At 43.1% G+C, this 18,268-nt stretch overlaps 1 protein-coding gene across 5 annotated transcripts in view; it reads right to left on the bottom strand.

Annotated features, from left to right (window-relative positions):
- The window catches only part of LOC139556177 (unconventional myosin-VI-like), a 124,054-nt gene that overhangs the window by 95,846 nt on the left and 9,940 nt on the right, over positions 1-18,268 (bottom strand). For 4 of the 5 annotated variants that reach the window (XM_071369768.1, XM_071369771.1, XM_071369772.1 and 1 more), the window contains exon 2: positions 3,125-3,245. In XM_071369768.1, the coding sequence (XP_071225869.1) occupies positions 3,125-3,241 (117 nt within the window). In that variant the 5' untranslated portion in view covers positions 3,242-3,245. Of the gene's footprint in view, positions 1-3,124; positions 3,246-3,638; positions 3,737-18,268 lie in introns of those variants that run through there. The other variant, XM_071369769.1, reaches the window with a different exon arrangement.

The raw sequence follows: 18,268 nt of genomic DNA, 5'->3' as shown, positions 1-18,268 counted from the left end.
GTTTTTCCACTCTTAATTGTTCACAAAGAAAAAAACAAATTAGATGTTCTGAGTCCATGTTAATGCTTAAATCATATCAGAATACAATTATTTTTAGGTCTTGAAGAAAACTAACACATTTAGATTTTTTTGTGTAATTCACTTTAATTGTGCATCTGGCCCTTTAATTGCGCACCTAGTGAGTAAAGAATGTGCCGGTCTAGCGATGGTTCTGTACTGTTGCTGCTCATTTCATGGAGAAGTTTGCAAATAACAAATAGAAACAAATGATATACAGTGCATTCGGAAAGTTTTCAGACCGCTTGACTTTTTCCACATTTTGTTACGTTACAGCCTTATTCTAAAATGGATTAAATTCATGGGGGAAATCAATCTACACACAACACCCTATAATGACAAAGCAAAAACACGTTTTTAGAAAATTTTGCAAATGTATAATAAATAAAAAACAGAAAAGTCACATTTACATAAGTATTCAGACCCTTTACTCAGTACTTTGTTGAAGCGCCCTTGGTAGCGATTACAGCCTCAAGTATTCTTAGGTATGACGCTACAAGCTTGGCACACCTGTATTTGGGGAGTTTCTCCCGTTCTTCTCTGCATATCCTCTTAAGCTCTATCAGATTGGATGGGGAGCTTTGCTGCACAGGTATTTTCAGGTCTCTCCAGAGATGTTAGATCGGGTTCAAGTTCGGGCTCTGGCTGGGCCACTCAGACATTCCATGACTTGTCCCGAAGCCACTCCTGCGTTGTCTTGACTGTATGCTTAGGGTCGTTGTCCAGTTGGAAGGTTAACCTTCTTCCCAGTCTGAGTTACAGAGCGCTCTGGAGCAGGTTTTCATCAAGGATCTCTCTATGCTCCGTTTATCTTTGCCTCGATCCTGACTATTGTCCCTGTCGCTGAAAAACATCCCCACAGCATGATGCTGCCACCACCATGCTTCACCGTAGAGATGATGCTAGGTTTCCTCCAGACGTGACGCTTGGCATTCAGGCCAAATAGTTTTTTATCCCCTTTTCTCCCCAATTTCCGTGGTATCCAATCGCTAGTAATTACTATCTTGTCTCATCGCTACAACTCCCGTACGGGCTCGGGAGAGACGAAGGTCGAAAGCCATGCGTCCTCCAAAGCACAACCCAACCAAGCCGCACTGCTTCTTAACACAGCGCGCCCCCAACCCGGAAGCCAGCCGCACCAATGTGTCGGAGGAAACACCGTGCACCTGGCCCCCTCGGTTAGCGCGCACTGCGCCCGGCCCGCCACAGGAGTCACTGGAGCGCGATGAGACAAGGATATCCCTACCGGCCATTTTCTCCCTAACCCGGACGACGCTAGGCCAATTGTGCGTCGCCCCACGGACCTCCCGGTCGCGGCCGGCTGCGACAGAGCCTGGGCGCGAACCCAGAGACTCTGGTGGCGCCCTAGACCACTGCGCCACCCGGGAGGCCTGCTGCAGACATGTTTTGGTACCCTTCCCCAGATCTGTGTCTCGGCACAATCCTGTGTCGGAGCTCTACGGACAATTCCCTCGACCTCATGGCTTGGTTTTTGCTCTGACATGCACTGTCAACTGTGGGACCTTATATAGACAGGTGTGTGCCTTTCCAAATCAATTTAATTTACCACAGGTGGACTCCAATCAAGTTGTAGAAACATCTCAAGGATGATCAATGGAAACAGGATGCACCTGAGCTTAATTACGAGTCTCTGAATACTGAATACTTAAACTACAGTTCAAAAGTTTGGGGTCAGTTAGAAAGGTCCTTGTTTTTGAAAGAAAAGCACATTTTTTTTGTCCATTAAAAGAACATAGAATTGATCAAATACAGTTGTTAATGTTGTAAATGACTATTGTAGCTGGAAACGGCTGATTTTTTAATGGAATATCTACATAGGCGTACAGAGGCCCATTATCAGCAACCATCACTCCTGTGTTCCAATGGCACATTGTTAGCTAATCCAAGTTTATCATTTTAAAAAGGCTAATTGATCATTAGAAAACCCTTTTGCAATTATGTTAACAAAGCTGAAAACTGTTGTTCTGTATAAAGAAGCAATAAAACTGGCCTTCTTTAGACTAGTTGAATATCTGGAGCATCAGCATTTGTGGGTTTGATTACAGGCTCAAAATGGCCAGAAACAAAGACCTTCCTTCTGAAACTCGTCAGTCTATTCTTGTTCTGAGAAATGAAGGCTATTCCATGCGAGAAATTGCCAAGAAACTGAAGATCTTGTACAATGCTGTGTACTACTCCCATCACAGAACAGCACAAACTGGCACTAACCAGAATAGAAAGAGTGGGAGGCCCCTGTGCACAATTGAGCAAGAAGACAAGTACATTAGTGTGTCTAGTTTGAGAAACAGACGCCTCAAGTCCTCAACTGGCAGCTTCATTAAATAGTATCCGCAAAACACCAGTCTCAACTTCAACAGTGAAGAGGCGACTCTGGGATGCTGGCATTCTAGGCAGAGTTCCTCTGTCCAGTGTCTGTGTTGTTTTGCCCATCTTAATCTTTTCTTTTTATTGGCCAGTCTGAGATATGACTTTTTCTTTGCAACTCTGCCTAGAAGGCCAGTATCGGGGTCGCCTCTTCACTGTTGAGACTGGTGTTTTGCGGGTACTATTTAATGAAGCTGCCAGTTGAGAACTTGTGAGCATCTATTTCTCAAACTAGACACTCTAATGTACTTGTCCTCTTGCTCAGTTGTGCACCGGGGCCTCCCACTCCTCTTTCTATTGTGGTTAGAGCCAGTCTGAATCTAGTTGGTGATCCCTGATCTGCAGGGTACCATCTGCAAGGTACCATCTGTAGCCCTCAAACACAACTCTGGTCCACGAAAACCAGTTCCACTGCTTTTTTTCATTGTTCCCCCTCTAATCAGGGACTGATTTAGATTGGAATTAATTATTAGGTAGAACAGAAAACCATCAGGTTCCGGACTTCGTAGGGTAAGAGTTGAGCACCCTTGATCTATAGGGTACCATCTAAAAACTGCCTCTTGCAGTTTTTAAAGTAGATGTTTCACTGGTGGCCTCCACACCATTATGTCAATTCTCTGGGTGGAAAATATTACAGTGATCATGGACGTCTGTTTTTGAACATGCATGTGTGATCACCCACCTTGTTCCCCTGTTTCAGCGGCTCGATGGTCAAGCTGTCTGCTCCTATGTCCACTATGGTCCCCAGCTGGAACCCATCTCCTGGGTGGGGCGCCCACACCGGCTTCCCATCCTCCATGACACTACAAGACAAGAGGACAGACACAGAGGGCCATTAGAGGCTGGTTCCTTTCCTAAAGCCATCAAACAGTTATCACATTTAATTCACACAACAACAAAAAATCCTTTATCCCCAAAGGGCAATTAGCCTACAAAGTTATTACAAAATGTACAGGCTAGCACTACACATATGAAGACAATAGATCAAGCAGAACTGTGTATGGAATGGTTAATACTCACTCCCAGTATGCTTTAAAATTGAATAGCCTATATTTCTAAATCCTATTTTCAGGGTGTTTGATTAATTTCACTGGCACTAGACGTATACACAAATGGCACCCTATTACCTTTATAGTGAACTACTTTTGCCCAGGGCATTTGGGGTGGACACTAATTGTAGAGTATTTGTAGCCTACCCTAAGCAGATGAGCAGCACACCAGCAGATTCAGGTTAAACACATTCTCCTGGGCCTTGCTGTGACCAAGTCTCCAATAATCATGTTGTTGAGTCCAACCACCAGCTGATCCTGTTACTGTGGTGAGATTACAATACAGTAGAATGAGCAGCCTAACAACCCCTCAGGGAAATCTGCAGACATCCCAGGCTGTTGTGTTGTGATACATAAAAAACACATAGCCTAAAGGTATATCAGACAGGCCACAAACTACTTCAATGTGTAGGCCTAAGTCTGGGCCAAAACAACTCTGACGTAAGACCCCATAGAGCAGCGTTTCCCAAACTCGGTCCTGGGGACCCCAAGGGAAGCATGTTTAGTTGTTTTGCCCTAGCACGAAACAATATTTTGTTCTTGCTTGATACCGTAAGAAAGCCCTAGTCAGCTGTACCTGCACCAAAACTCTGCTAATTGTCCATCCTATAGCTTGTTCTCCATCTTCTTTTTAAATAGTGAGCCAACATGATTTCAGCACTTTTATTTCCCTGACTGATCAAAACTAGCTTTCTCATGCTCTCTTGTTTCTCTCCAGCAGACATATAGTGAGCAATATGTTAGGAACATTAAATCGTAATATAAATCGCAGTATCAAATCGCAATACATATCAGCAACTAAGTATCGGGATAATATCGTATCTTAAGGAGCCTGGCAATTCTCAGCCGTAACATTAGCGGCACACTGGAGCCGGATGCCCACATTTAAGTTTCTCCAATTCAGAGTTTGTTCCAGATAGGGGTCTGTTGACCGAGAACTGAGACACATATCTGTAGAGTTTGTCCAGGTCCCAGGACCTTAGGGTGTCCAGACTCCTAGACCTTAGTGCTGCTTTTGACACCATCGATCACCACATTCTTTTGGAAAGATTGGAAACCCAAATTGGTCTACACAGACAAGTTCTGGCCTGGGTTAGATCTTATCTGTCGGAAAGATATCAGTTTGTCTTTGTGGATGGTTTGTCCTCTGACAAATCAACTGTAAGTTTCAGTGTTCCTCAAGGCTTTGTTTTAGGACCACTATCGTTTACACTATATATTTTACCTCTTGGGGATGTCATTCGAAAACATAATATTAACTTTCACTGCTATGCGGACGATACACAGCTGTACATTTCGATGAAACATGGTGAAGCCCCAAAATTGCCCTCCCTGGAAGACTGTGTTTCAGACATAAGGAAGTAGATAGTGGCAAATGTTTTACTTTTAAACTCAAAACAGAGTTGCTAGTTCTAGGTTCCAAGAAACAAAGAGATCTTCTGTTGGATCTGACAATTAATCTTGATGGTTGTACAGTCATCTCAAATAAAACTGAAGGACCTCGGCGTTACTCTGGACCATGATCTCTCTTTTGACGAACATATCAAGACTGTTTCAAGGACAGCTTTTTTCCATCTTCGTAACACAAAAATATGAAACTTTCTGCCCAAAAATGATGCAGAAAAGTTAATCCATGCTTTTGTCACTTCTAGATGAGACTACTGCAATACTCTACTTTCCAGCTACCCGGATAAAGCACTAAGTAAACTTCAGTTAGTGCTAAACATGGCTGCTAGAAACTAGAACCCAAAAAATTTGATCATATTACTCCAGTGTTAGCCTCTACATTGTCTTCCTATTAAGGCTAGGGCGGATTTCAAGGTTTTACTGCTAACCTATGACATGGGCTTGCTCCTACCCATCTCTCCGATTTGGTCGTACTGCCGTACATAGCTAAACATACACTACGGTTACGAGATGCAGGCCTCCTTACTGTCCCTAGAATTTCTAAGCAAACAGCTGGAGGCAGGGCTTTCTCCTATAGACCTCCATATTTATGGAATGGTCTGCCGATCCATGTGAGAGACGCAAACTCGGTCTCAACCTTTAAGTCTTTATTGAAGACTCATCTCTTCAGTAGATCCTATGACTGAGTTTAGTCTGGCCCAGAGGTGTGAAGGTGAAAGGAAAGGCACTGGAGCGACGAAACACCCTTGCTGTCTCTGCCTGGCCGGTTCCCCTCTCTCCACCGGGATTCTCTGCCCCTAACCCTATTACGGGGGCTGAGTCACTGGCTTACTGGTGCTCTTCCACCCCGTCCTTAGGAGGGGTGCGTCACTTGAGTGGGTTGAGTCACTGACGTGATCTTCCTGTCCGGGTTTGGCGCCCCCCTCGGGTTCGTGCCGTGGGGGAGATCTTTGTGGGCTATACTCGGCCTTGTCTCAGGGTATTAAGTTGGTGGTTGAAGATATCCCTCTAGTGGCGTGGGGGCTGTGCTTTGGCAAAGTGGGTGGGGTTATATCCTGCCTAGTTGGCCCTGTCCGAGGGTATCATTGGACGGGGCCACAGTATCTCCCGACCCCTCCTGTGTCAGCCTCCAGTATTTATTCTGCAATAGTTTGTGTCGGGGATTAGGGTCAGTCTGTTATATCTGGAGTATTTCTCCTGTCTTATCAGGTGTCCTGTGTGAATTTAAGTATGCTTCCTCTAATTCTCTCCCTCCCGAAGAACCTGAGCCCTGGGACCATGGCTCAGGACTACCTGGCCTGATGACTCCTTGCTGTCCCCAGTCCACCTGGTCATGCTGTTGCTCCAGTTTCAACTGATCTGCCTGCGGCTATGGAACCCTGACCTGTTCACCGGACGTGCTACCTTGTCCCAGATCTGCTGTTTTTGACTCTCTCTACCACACCTGTGGTCTCAAACTCTGAACGCTCAGCTATGAAAAACCAACTGACATTTACTCCGGAGGTGCTGACCTGTTGCACCCTCTACAACCACTGATTATTATTTGACCCTGCTGGCCATCTATGCTTCACTTGAGTGCCTCAGAGCCTGGTTACTCTCTAGATTTCTTCCTAGGTTCCTGCTTTTCTAGGGAGGTTTTCCCAGCCACTGTGCTTCTACATCTGCATTGCTTGCTTCTACGTCTGCATTGCTTGCTTCTACGTCTGCATTGCTTGCTTCTACGTCTGCATTGCTTGCTTCTACGTCTGCATTGCTTGCTTCTACGTCTGCATTGCTTGCTTCTACGTCTGCATTGCTTGCTTCTACGTCTGCATTGCTTGCTTCTACGTCTGCATTGCTTGCTTCTACGTCTGCATTGCTTGCTTCTACGTCTGCATTGCTTGCTTCTACATCTGCATTGCTTGCTGTTTGGGGTTTTAGGCTGGGTTTCTATATAGCACTTTGTGACATCAGCTGATGTAAAAATGGCTTTATAAATACATTTGATTGATTGACACAGCCTGGGTTCAAGGGTGATTCTCAATGCTCAATTATCAATTATTCAGGTCATGCTTTGGGAATCGCTTACTATGCACCACAATCGCCTTACACCTTGCCCAAACCGGCTGTGCGCGTGCGCTATCGTGCATAAATGTATTTTGCCCCCCCACACCAAACGCGATCACGACACGCAGGTTAAAATATCAAAACAAACTCTGCACCAATGACATTAATTTGGGGACAGGTCGAAAAGCATTAAACATGTATGGTCATTTAGCTTGTTAGCTTGCACTTGCTAGCTAACGTTAATTTGTCCTATTTAGCTAGCTTGCTGTTGCTAGCTAATTTGTCCTGGGATATAAACATTGAGTTGTTATTTTACCTGAAATGCACAAGGATCTCTACTCCGACAATTAATCCACACATAAAATGGCCAACCGAATCGTTTCTAGTCATCTCTCCTCCTTCCAGATTTTTCATCGTTTAAATTATACGGTGATCGCATCTAAACTTTCATTGTATTACCACGACTACCGGCAAAACAGTTCGTCTTTCTATCACCCACGTGGGTATAACCAATGAGGAGATGGCACGTGGGTACCTGCTTCTATAAACCAATGAGGAGATGGGAGAGGCAGGACTTGCAGCGCGATCTGCGTCAGAAATAGGAACGACATCTATTTTAACCCTTGGTGTCGCAGACGCTCGTTGGCGCGCGCAAGCAGTGTGGGTGCAATAATTGAATAACATGGATTTCAAAATGTATTTTGCACGCGACGTGTCCGGTCTGGTCAGCATGTTATTCTCTCCCCACACAAACGCGCCACATTAAAATACAGGTGCCACTAACACAAATAACTATGCTAATATTAAAAGCAAACAAACTCAATGAGTGAAATGTCAGACTAAGCCTAGTTTGTTCAGTAACTCCACAGGGGGTTTCCCTCTTGTGAAACAATGGAATAGCTAGGGCCTGATCAACTTGGCACTGACAATGAGCCTTAGTACAGACTGTGTTTCCAGAATTGACAAACTAATAGGCCTGGTTGTGTTTAAGCTGCTTTCACGTCACTAAGGGGTGTGCTGATCCTATTAACCTACTAAAAGGGTTGAGATCATAAATAATAATGGAACATATTTTCTTGTTATAAGCAGAGGAAAACTAGTAAAGCCAACCAAATGATGTCTAGGCCTATTCACAATGTTACTGGCCACAACAACAAACGAAACAACTAGCCTACATGGGTGCTTGCCTGCAATCTTAAAGTTATTTTTGGCTGGTAATCAAAGTGGAACAAACTTCATTAAGCTGGAGAGTTTTGAATGTGGACCGTCAATCATAATAACCTCTACAACAATTCAGCACTGTGCCAAGAGCTGACTGGGTCTTTGCTTTTCACATCATCCTAAAATAAGTAAAATTCAATAATACCCTAAATATCACATCATCCATTCAAACATGGAACTCTCCATGCGTCAGCAGCATAGAAGGCTCTCACTAAGATTCCAGGAATGTCCCTTTATCCAAGCAGGTGTAGCAAAAGCATAGGTCAAAGGTTGCTAGTAACTTATTGGCTGGGCTGTAAAAATCACCAGCCAATGTAAGTACTACACATCACATCCTCATTCTGAAGTGTAATTCCATCTGAATATACTATCAAATCAAAGTTTATTGGTCACGTACACAGACTTGCAGATGTTATTGCAGGTGCAGCGAAATGCTTGTGTTTCTAGTTCCAACAGTGGAGTAATACAAAACAATACACACATGATCCAAAAAGTAAAAATAAAGAAATTAAGAAATTTCAGAACGAGCAATGTCAGAGAGCATTAGTGAGGTCGGGCACTGATGTTGGACGATTAGGCTTGGCTCTGTGGTAGTGAAACTCACGCAAAACTCATGACTCCAATATTAGCAGGCAGTATTTAGACTGTCCACTTTGAAGTGCTAAGACAGAGTGCCTATATAAGGAATGGAACATATATGAACAGGGCCTGCTACCATTATAACCTATACAGCTGTCAGATGTGGGCGTTAACAAGCAAGAACTGAGATGGAAAGATAATGGTGGAGAAAGGTCAAGAGGAGTTAATTTCGTATAGAGGGAGGGGATTCTATACGTAACGCAAAGATCGGAAAACTATAAGGCAAATAGGAGTTGTTCGTGTACATACAAGGAGTGACTATATGTGCAATGTAAAGACGGGAAAAACTATAAAGTCAGAACTCTGTGATTAGAGAATTTAGTCTTTTCCATGGAAGGGCTTGGCTCTGTTAAGTTTGTAATAAAGTCTAAATTGAATTCACAAGTTCCGGTATCTGTGCAAATATTTCACTCAAGATTTTCCACAACAGCTCGCAGTCGGCGTTCCAATTCATCCCAAAGGTGTTCGATGGGGTTGAGGTTAGGGCTCTGTGCAGGCCAGTCAAGTTCTTCAACACATCTCGACAAACCATTTATGCATGGACCTCGCTTTGTGCATGGGGACATTGTCATGCTGAAACAGGAAGGGGCCTTCCCTAAACTGTTGGCACAAAGTTGGAAGCACAGAATTGTCTAGAATGTAATTGTATGCTGTAGCGTTAAGATTTCCCTTCACTGGAACTAAGGGACCTAGCACGAACCATGAAAAACAGCCCCAGACCATTATTCCAACTTTACAGATGACACTATGCATTGGGGAAGGTAGCATTCTCCTGGCATCAGCCAAACCCAGAATTGTCCGTCAGACTGCCAGATGGTGAAGCATGATTCATCACTCCAGAGAATGCGTTTCCACTCCTCCAGAGTCCAATGGTGGCGAGCTTTACACCACTCCAGCTGATGCTTGGCATTGCGCATGGTGATCTTAGGCTTGTGTGCAGCTGCTCGGCCATGGAAACCTATTTCATGAAGCTACTGACGAACAGTTTTTGTGCTGACGTTGCTTCCAGAAGCAGTTTGGAACTCTGTAGTCAGTGTTGTAACCGAGGACAGACGATTTTTACGTGCTACATCACTTGGCGGTCCCGTTCTATGAGCTTGTGTGGCCCACCATATCACGGCATGAAAGTTGTTGCTCCTAGACGTTTCTACTTCACAATAACAGTACTTACAGTTGACCCAGGGAGCTCTAGCAGGGCATAAATTTGACGAACTCACTTGTTGGAAAGGTGGCATCCTATGACGGTGCTACATTGAAAGTCACTGAGCTTTTAAGTAAGGCCAGTCTACTGCCAATGTTTGTCTATGGAGATTGCATGGCCGTGGAACGCTTTTGACACCTTGTAGAGTCCATGCACTAACAAATTGAGGCTGTTCTGAGGGCAAAAGGGGTTCAACTCAATATCAGGAAGGTGTTCTTAATGTTTTGTACACTCAGAATATAATGGTGTGTATAGACGGCATGAATTCTATATGAATAGAAAAGGTGTGTAAAGCAGTAGTTATACTGTATTTGATGAGTCATGACTAGAATACAGTGTATACATATAATGTGATCAAACAGTATGAATATTATTAAAAGTGACCAGTGTTTAATGACTATGTACATAGGGCAGCAGTCTCTAAGGTGCAGGATAGAGTACCGGGTGGTAGCCAGCGAGTAACAGTGACTAAGGTTCAGGGCCAGGCCGCTAGTGGTGACTAGGAGGCCGGCGGAGGCTGGCTAGCAGCTAGTGGTGACTGTTTACTAGGTATTCTCTATTATCTGTCCATAATATCTCACTACACCTGGCCAATAACGGTACGGCACATGGCTAACGTCACTCTGACCAGTCTCTATTGAGGAGTGGGAACTATTCCCGATACTAAGACACGTGACATCAGCACTGATGATGCAGGATTATTTGAATTAGTTTGTCAAAGCATCATTCCTGAAAACACATCAGGATCAGTGGAGGCTGCTGAGGGGAGAAAGGCTCATAATAATGGCTGGAACGGAGCCAAATGGAATGGCATCAAACCATGTGTTTTACATATTTGATGCCACTCCTCCCCAATTAAGGTGCCACCAACCTCCTGTGGATCAGGATATGAGGTCAATACTCAAAATCCCTCCTGGCTTCCTGATGACACAGTCACGGGTCGCTTATCAGATTAACCCAGTTAGATATTACCTTAGGACATTTCCATTCCGTCATTCAAGGTGTGGTGGTGGTCTTAGTTCAGTAGAAACTGAATGCAATCCAGTTTGCATTTCAAGATGACTAGAATAACTACTATTACTAGGCCACAAGTAAATATTTGGATGCAAACAGTGTTCCCACCCACCCTTAAAGCAGTAGTCTACTCGATTCACATTATCCACATGTGATACTAGAACTGCCTTGGCGAGCCATGCAGAGCAGAACAAAGAGAGGCAAGACTGATCCTGACAACCACCCACAGCAGCCAACACTCTGCATCTGAACATCTGACAGCGCAGCTTCAACTCAAATCACATTTTACCTGTCACATACACATATTTAGCAGATGTTATTGCGGGTGTAGTTGAATGCTTGTGTTCCTAGCTCCAACAGTGCAGTAGTATCTAACAATTCACAACAATACACACAAATCTAAAAGTAAAAGAATGTAATTAAGAAATATATAAATATTAGATTGAGCAATGTCAGTGGCATTGACTAAAATAAAGTAGAATAGAATACAGTATATACATGAGATGAGTAAAGCAGTATGTAAACATTATTAATGTTATTAATTAATGTTATTATTAACTATTCATTCTTACATAGGTATTCCTCTTGTTCAGATGGGATAGGGAAGTGTGCATTGCGTCATCTGTGGATCTATTGGGATGGTAAGCAAATTGAAGACTAGTGTTCCATTATTAAAGTGGCCAGTGATTCCATGTCTATGTATATAGGGCAGCAGCCTCTAAGGCGCAGGGTTACAGAACCTGGTGGAAGCCGGCTAGTGATGGCTATTTAACAGTCTGAAGGCCTGTTTTTCAGTCTCTCGGTCCCAGCTTTGATGCACCTGTACTGACCTCACCTTCTGGATGGTAGTGGGGTGAACAGGCTGTGGCTCGGGTGGTTGATGTCCTTGATGATCTTCTTGGCCTTCCTGTGACATTGGGTGCTGTAGGTGTCCTGGAGGGCAGGTAGTTGGCCCCCGGCGATGCGTTAGGCAGACGTCACCACCCTCTGGAGAGCCCTGCGGTTGCGGGCGGTGCAATTGCCATACTAGGCGGTGATACAGCCTGACAAGATACTCTCAAATGTGCATCTGTGAAAGTTTGTGAGTGTTTTAGGTGACAAACCAAATTTCTTCAGCCTCCTGAGGTTGAAGAGGCGCTGTTGCACCTTCACCACTCTATCTGCGTGAGTGGACCATTTCAGTGATGTGTACGCCAAGGAACTTGAAGCTTTCCACCTTCTCCACTGCGGCCCCGTCGATGTGGATAGGGGCGTGCTCCCTCTGCTGTTTCCTGAAGTCCACCATCAAATCAAATATTATTTTGACCAGAGCCCAATAGCCCTGGTCAAAGGTAGTGCACTATACAGAAAATATATGGTGGTTTATATGATGGTAATACAGTAATACAGAATCACGCCTGATCATGCGATTACCACATGCCGTTCTGGAGAGAGTAGGCTAGGAGTTGCTACTTCTCTTGATCCAGGCAATCAACTCAAAGATTGCCACTTTTGAGGCACTTTAGGTGTGCCAGTCCATCTTCACAACTCACACTATTGCTCAATAACTAATGTAGGCACTATGGCACATCTGATATAGTTTGAGCAATATGCATTTGAAGGAAATGTGTTTCCAATCACTGGGCAGAGGAAAGGGCACACACATTTGTTTGATTGGCCTTGTGACAAGGGCCATAATCCCAAATGGCACCCTATTCTCTATGTAGTGTACTGTATAGGGAATAGGATACCATTTAGGACTCAGCCAAGGTCCTGCTGTGATGTATTGCTACTGTACATGGTAACTCCAGCTCAGTGCCCAGCCAAACGCCTGGGAAACATAGAAGTCATTTTCACCAGAAAGGGATTTTTTTTGCGTGACGTGCTAGCTGAGCACACCTGCGTAATAAGGAGGTATTTGCTTACTAGCTCATGTACCACATCTTTTGCAATTTACATATGCAAAAAAAATTGACTATGAAACATCAAGAATCGTCGTTTGTTCTGACATGCAGCAGAACTTGAGCAATGCACAATGCTTTTGTTTGTTAATTTTTTTATTTTATTTCCCCTTTATTTAACCAGGTAGGCCAGTTGAGAACAAGTTCTCATTTACAACTGCGACCTGGCCAAGATAAAGCAAAGCAGTGCGACAAAATCAACAACACAGAGTTACACATAAACAAACGTACAGTCAATAACACAATAGAAAAATGTATGATGTAGTGTGTGCAAATGTAGCAGAATTAGGGAGGTAAGGCAATAAATAGGCCATAGTGGAGAAATAATTACAATTTAGTATTAACACTGGAGTGATAGATGTGCAGAAGATGATATGCAAGTAAGAGATACTGGGGTGCAAAAGTGCAAAAATAAATAACATACGGGTACTCCATGAATACAACATAGAAAGCATGGAACATAGTGGGACCTGGGAAGGGTTGATTTGTTGTTCCTTTAATGGAACATAGTGGGACCTGGGAAGGGTTGATTTGTTGTTCCTTGAATGGAACATAGTGGGACCTGGGAAGGGTTGAGGGAAGGGTTGATTTGTTGTTCCTTGAATGGAACATAGTGGGACCTGGGAAGAGTTGATTTGTTGTTCCTTGAATGGAACATAGTGGGACCTGGGAAGGGTTGATTTGTTGTTCCTTGAATGGAACATAGTGGGACCTGGGAAGGGTTGAGTTGTTGTTCCTTTAATGGAACATAGTGGGACCTGGGAAGGGTTGATTTGTTGTTCCTTGAATGGAACATAGTGGGACCTGGGAAGGGTTGATTTGTTGTTCCTTGAATGGAACATAGTGGGACCTGGGAAGGGTTGATTTGTTGTTCCTTGAATGGAACATAGTGGGACCTGGGAAGAGTTGATTTGTTGTTCCTTGAATGGAACATAGTGGGACCTGGGAAGAGTTGATTTGTTGTTCCTTGAATGGAACATAGTGGGACCTGGGAAGAGTTGATTTGCTGTTCCTTGAATGGAACATAGTGGGACCTGGGAAGAGTTGATTTGTTGTTCCTTGAATGGAACATAGTGGGACCTGGGAAGGGTTGATTTGTTGTTCCTTGAATGGAACATAGTGGGACCTGGGAAGAGTTGATTTGTTGTTCCTTTACCTTAGGGAGTAGCCAATCTAAAAGTATTGTACAGCAGCAACAACATGGACTACTTGATGCAGATCTAAAGCTAACCCAGCATAACCAACCAGTTGCATCAGAGAGTGTAGTGTGATTGGGGATCATGGTGCCAGCTGCCCCAGAGTGAGTCTGTTTCTAAAGGTATTTTTTCTCTCTCACTCTACAATCTGACAAACTGCTGAAGGGAAATATGGGAAGAGAACAGCTTAGACTGTTCTCGACACGAAAGCCGACACGAAAGCCAAGGGGTGGGAGTGTCTATGTGTGTTGGCTGGGAGGGTCGGGATATTTCAGCGAAGACAGTAAACCAAATGGTATTAATATGGATGTTCAGACCAATAGCAGCTGCTGGTTTAAGTGTATTGGATGTTTCTGAAGATGATTAGGAAAGGCAGACTGTATCCTATCTATTCTAAAGAAAGCCACTGCTTCCCCAGCAGAGGATGTCAAATCAAAATAGTTGATAATGGGTTGTGAGTTATGCATGTTGGGCCCCCTCCTCGCTCTGCCACGGCTGGGACAAACAGAGGATTGTTATAGTGGTGTTCGGACTGTCTGCCACGCACTGACAGCTCACTGTCATAGTAAAGGAAAGTCACGTGGTGAAGAGTGAAACAAAACCTTGTGATATGTTTAGAAACAATGGGCCCGGAGGCAGCACTGAAGAAGAACTAAACTCCAAAGAGCTGAGCCTTCAAAGCCTTTTGAATCTGCTTCAGTCTCTTTCAAGTACTATGACAGTCAGCATTTTTAGCTTATGCTTAGTTCTATAAATGTAGCATATTAACAGAATTAACTAGCATTTCCTGTCCCTCATCCTGTCTAGGCAAAACAACAGATTATCATGCAAATATTCAAAAATCTGCATGAAGAAAATATGTACATTGTTTTTCACCAAACTGATATTTTGCGGATAAAAATCAGTACGTGATGACCTAGCCCACAAAAAACACACTTTTTCATGTACCAAATAAAAATACAAAATTCAATGTGATTCCATCATATTTTCAACTCTAAATCGATAGTTTTGTCACAAAAACTGTTGTGTTAAATAGCAAATGTGCCTAGTCTGGTCTTGACACCTGCACTCTAACCAACAGCTGGCAGATACAGTGCAGATAGGCTGTGAGGGTAGGCTAGTTTACATGAGATTATTATGGATAACAGCAAACATATTTCTATTTGTCAAACAGCAGTCAAGCATCGATCATGTCACCAGAATAAGACCCTCGATATTTATTGGAAAGGAGCATCATCACTGTGCACTTTCACCACCTGGGGGAAGTTCATCATCATTTATTTAATCTGTAGCCTAATAAACGGAATGGTTTCCTGAATTATCGTCTTGTCGTTGGTGAAGGACCACACACCATATCATAGCGTAACTCCAAGTTTACTTCGATTTGATGGTTATTATATCAATATTTACACATAATTACATTTTAGACACAAAAATATTACACCATGTCAAACGAACAAATTCCCTGATGGCATTCATAAAACTGTACCGAAACGTCCTGTTTTAATCATAGCTGTTGTGATTTTATACGGTATGACTTTGGTTGGTGGATATTTATAGAACATCTGATAAGTAATAATTACAGCCAGCAAAATGTAATGAGTGAGCTTAAAGTGGGAGGGGCCTACTCCACAGACTAGTACTGTAGTGTACTTTAATGCCATATATCATGCTAAGTAACTAGAACTTGCATCATGGAGTCAGAATCAGTTGGAGTTAGTTTGTCGAGACATGACTTGTGTCCCAGAGGGAGACTGACTATAAGATTATGGCTTCCCTGCCCTGAAGGGTGTGTCGGCTAGGCCTAGGATATGGTCTGTACACCACAATCGTAACTGTCAGTTTTGCGAGTGAGGATTATCCAACTTGACAAAACAGGTTTTCAAACTACAGGCTTAATAATTTAAGTTAAGACCTTGCGGACACGTTATAAATATGTAGTGCCATTCAATTTTCACTGTCATGCTCCCACAACAGATGTTAATTTTTCTCCTCAGTCAGGGTTGCATCCATAGAATGAGTAGAATGGGATTGGAACCTCTGACATCACAATTTGACTGGTATACTCATTCTAACTCTAGGGTTCTGTGATGGTGACTCTGTGATGGTTCCTGCCACAGATGGGGTTCCCGACTACAGGTCAGAAATAGGGCTTTCATCCATGCCCTGTTAACTGGAGCTGACAGAGGCTCAGCAGGAGTAGGTTCCTGATCCTGGTGCCAGCCAGTCTGGTCTAGGAAGGTAAAGCCTACTAGGGTCGTGTTAGTGAGCAGTGGCCACCAGACGTGAGTAAATGGTTAAAAACACAGGAGGTAGCCAACAACAGCACCTGAACATGGCCTGTATGACTGCTCATGTTTTCCATTCAACAACATTTCTCCAGTTTGTGTGCCCAGTGGGTGAATGTGACCCAGTATGTGACTGTACAAAAGCTGAGGCATCACTCTCCTGCAGCCAAGCCTTGCCCAAACTAGGAGTAAAAGGATCAGCAGATTACCAGCTTGTTGCTATTGAAGAGGACAGGAATCCCTTCCCTTCTGTTCCTAGAGACTCCATTGCGTAAACTCCCTCCCAGTTCAGTGAACTTGGTTTTGATGAGGTCGGCAGATGCGGTGAATCCAAAGCATAACTTCAACCTACAACCCTGTAACACAGCTTAAAGATTGACAAGAATCCTCTTCTTCAAGTCGAAGTCGAATGCCAATAAACTTTTTTCAGAGGGACTCTGCCACTTAAGATAAACATTGGACAAATTCTACAGGTCCTGTGGCAAACTAGGCATATGTATCACATCGATTCCTCCCTATAGGCCTTATTCCTATTTCATACAGTTGTTTATACAGTTGAAGTCGAAAGTTAACATACACTTAGGTTGGAATCATTAAAACTCGTTTTTCAACTACTTCACAAATTTCTTGTGAACAAACTATAGTTTTGGCAAGTCGGTTAGGACATCTACTTTGTGCATGACACAAGTAATTTTTCCAACAATTGTTTACAGACAGATTATTTCACTGTATCACAATTCCAGTGGGTCAGAAGTTCACATACACTAAGTTGACTGTGCCTTTAAACAGCTTGGAAAATTCCAGAAAATGTCATGGCTTTAGAAGCTTCTGATAGGCTAATTGGCATCATTTGAGTCAATTGGAGGTGTACCTGTGGATGTATTTCAAAGCCTACCTTCAAACTCAGTACCTCTTCGCTTGACATCATGGGAAAATCAAAAGAAATCAGCCAAGACCTCAGAAAAAAAATTGTAGACCTCCACAAGTCTGGTTCATCCTTGGGAGCAAGGATAGAAAATGTGTGGGCAGAACTGAAAAAGCGTGTGCGAGCAACGAGGCCTACAAACCTGACTCAGTTACACCAGCTCTGTCAGGAGGAATGTGGGAAGCTTGTGGAAGGCTACCCGAAACTTTTGACCCAAGTTAAACAATTTAAAGGCAATGCTACCAAATACTAATTTAGTGTATGTAAACTTCTGACCCACTGGGAATGTGATGAAAGAAATAAAAGCTAAAATAAATAATTCTCTCTACTATTATTCTGACATTTCACATTTTTTAAATAAAGTGGTGATCCTAACTGGCCTAAGACAGGGAATTTGTACTAGGATTAAATATCAGGAATTGTGAAAAACTGAGTTTAAATGTATTTGGCTAAGGTGTATGTAAACTTACGGCTTCAACTGTAAGTGCAGTGCATACACAACATCGATTGTTATCTAATTAAATGTATCTTTAAAACACAAAAAATTGTAGCCCCTAATGGATTGAGCACCATTTCAAGCTAAGTATAGAGAAGGTCACGTGTTCTCAAACTACGATCCGTGGAGGTACTGCAGGTGGTCCGTTCTCATATACACACACACCTACTCATTCAAGGGTTTATCTGTATTTAAAAAAACAAAAACTATTTTCTACATTGCAGAATAATAGTAAAGACATCAAAACTATGAAATAACACATATGAAGCCAAAGGGTGGCTTCTGTGAAGAATCTCAAATATAAATATATTTTGATTTGTTAAACACTTTTTTGGTTACTACATGATTCCATAGTTTTGAATGAGTAGGTGTGTCCAAACTGTTGAATGGTACTGTGTGTATGT

This window comes from Salvelinus alpinus, chromosome 27 (assembly GCF_045679555.1).
Source record: "Salvelinus alpinus chromosome 27, SLU_Salpinus.1, whole genome shotgun sequence".
Lineage (NCBI taxonomy): Eukaryota > Metazoa > Chordata > Actinopteri > Salmoniformes > Salmonidae > Salvelinus > Salvelinus alpinus.
This window is presented reverse-complemented; position numbering and strand designations above follow the sequence as displayed.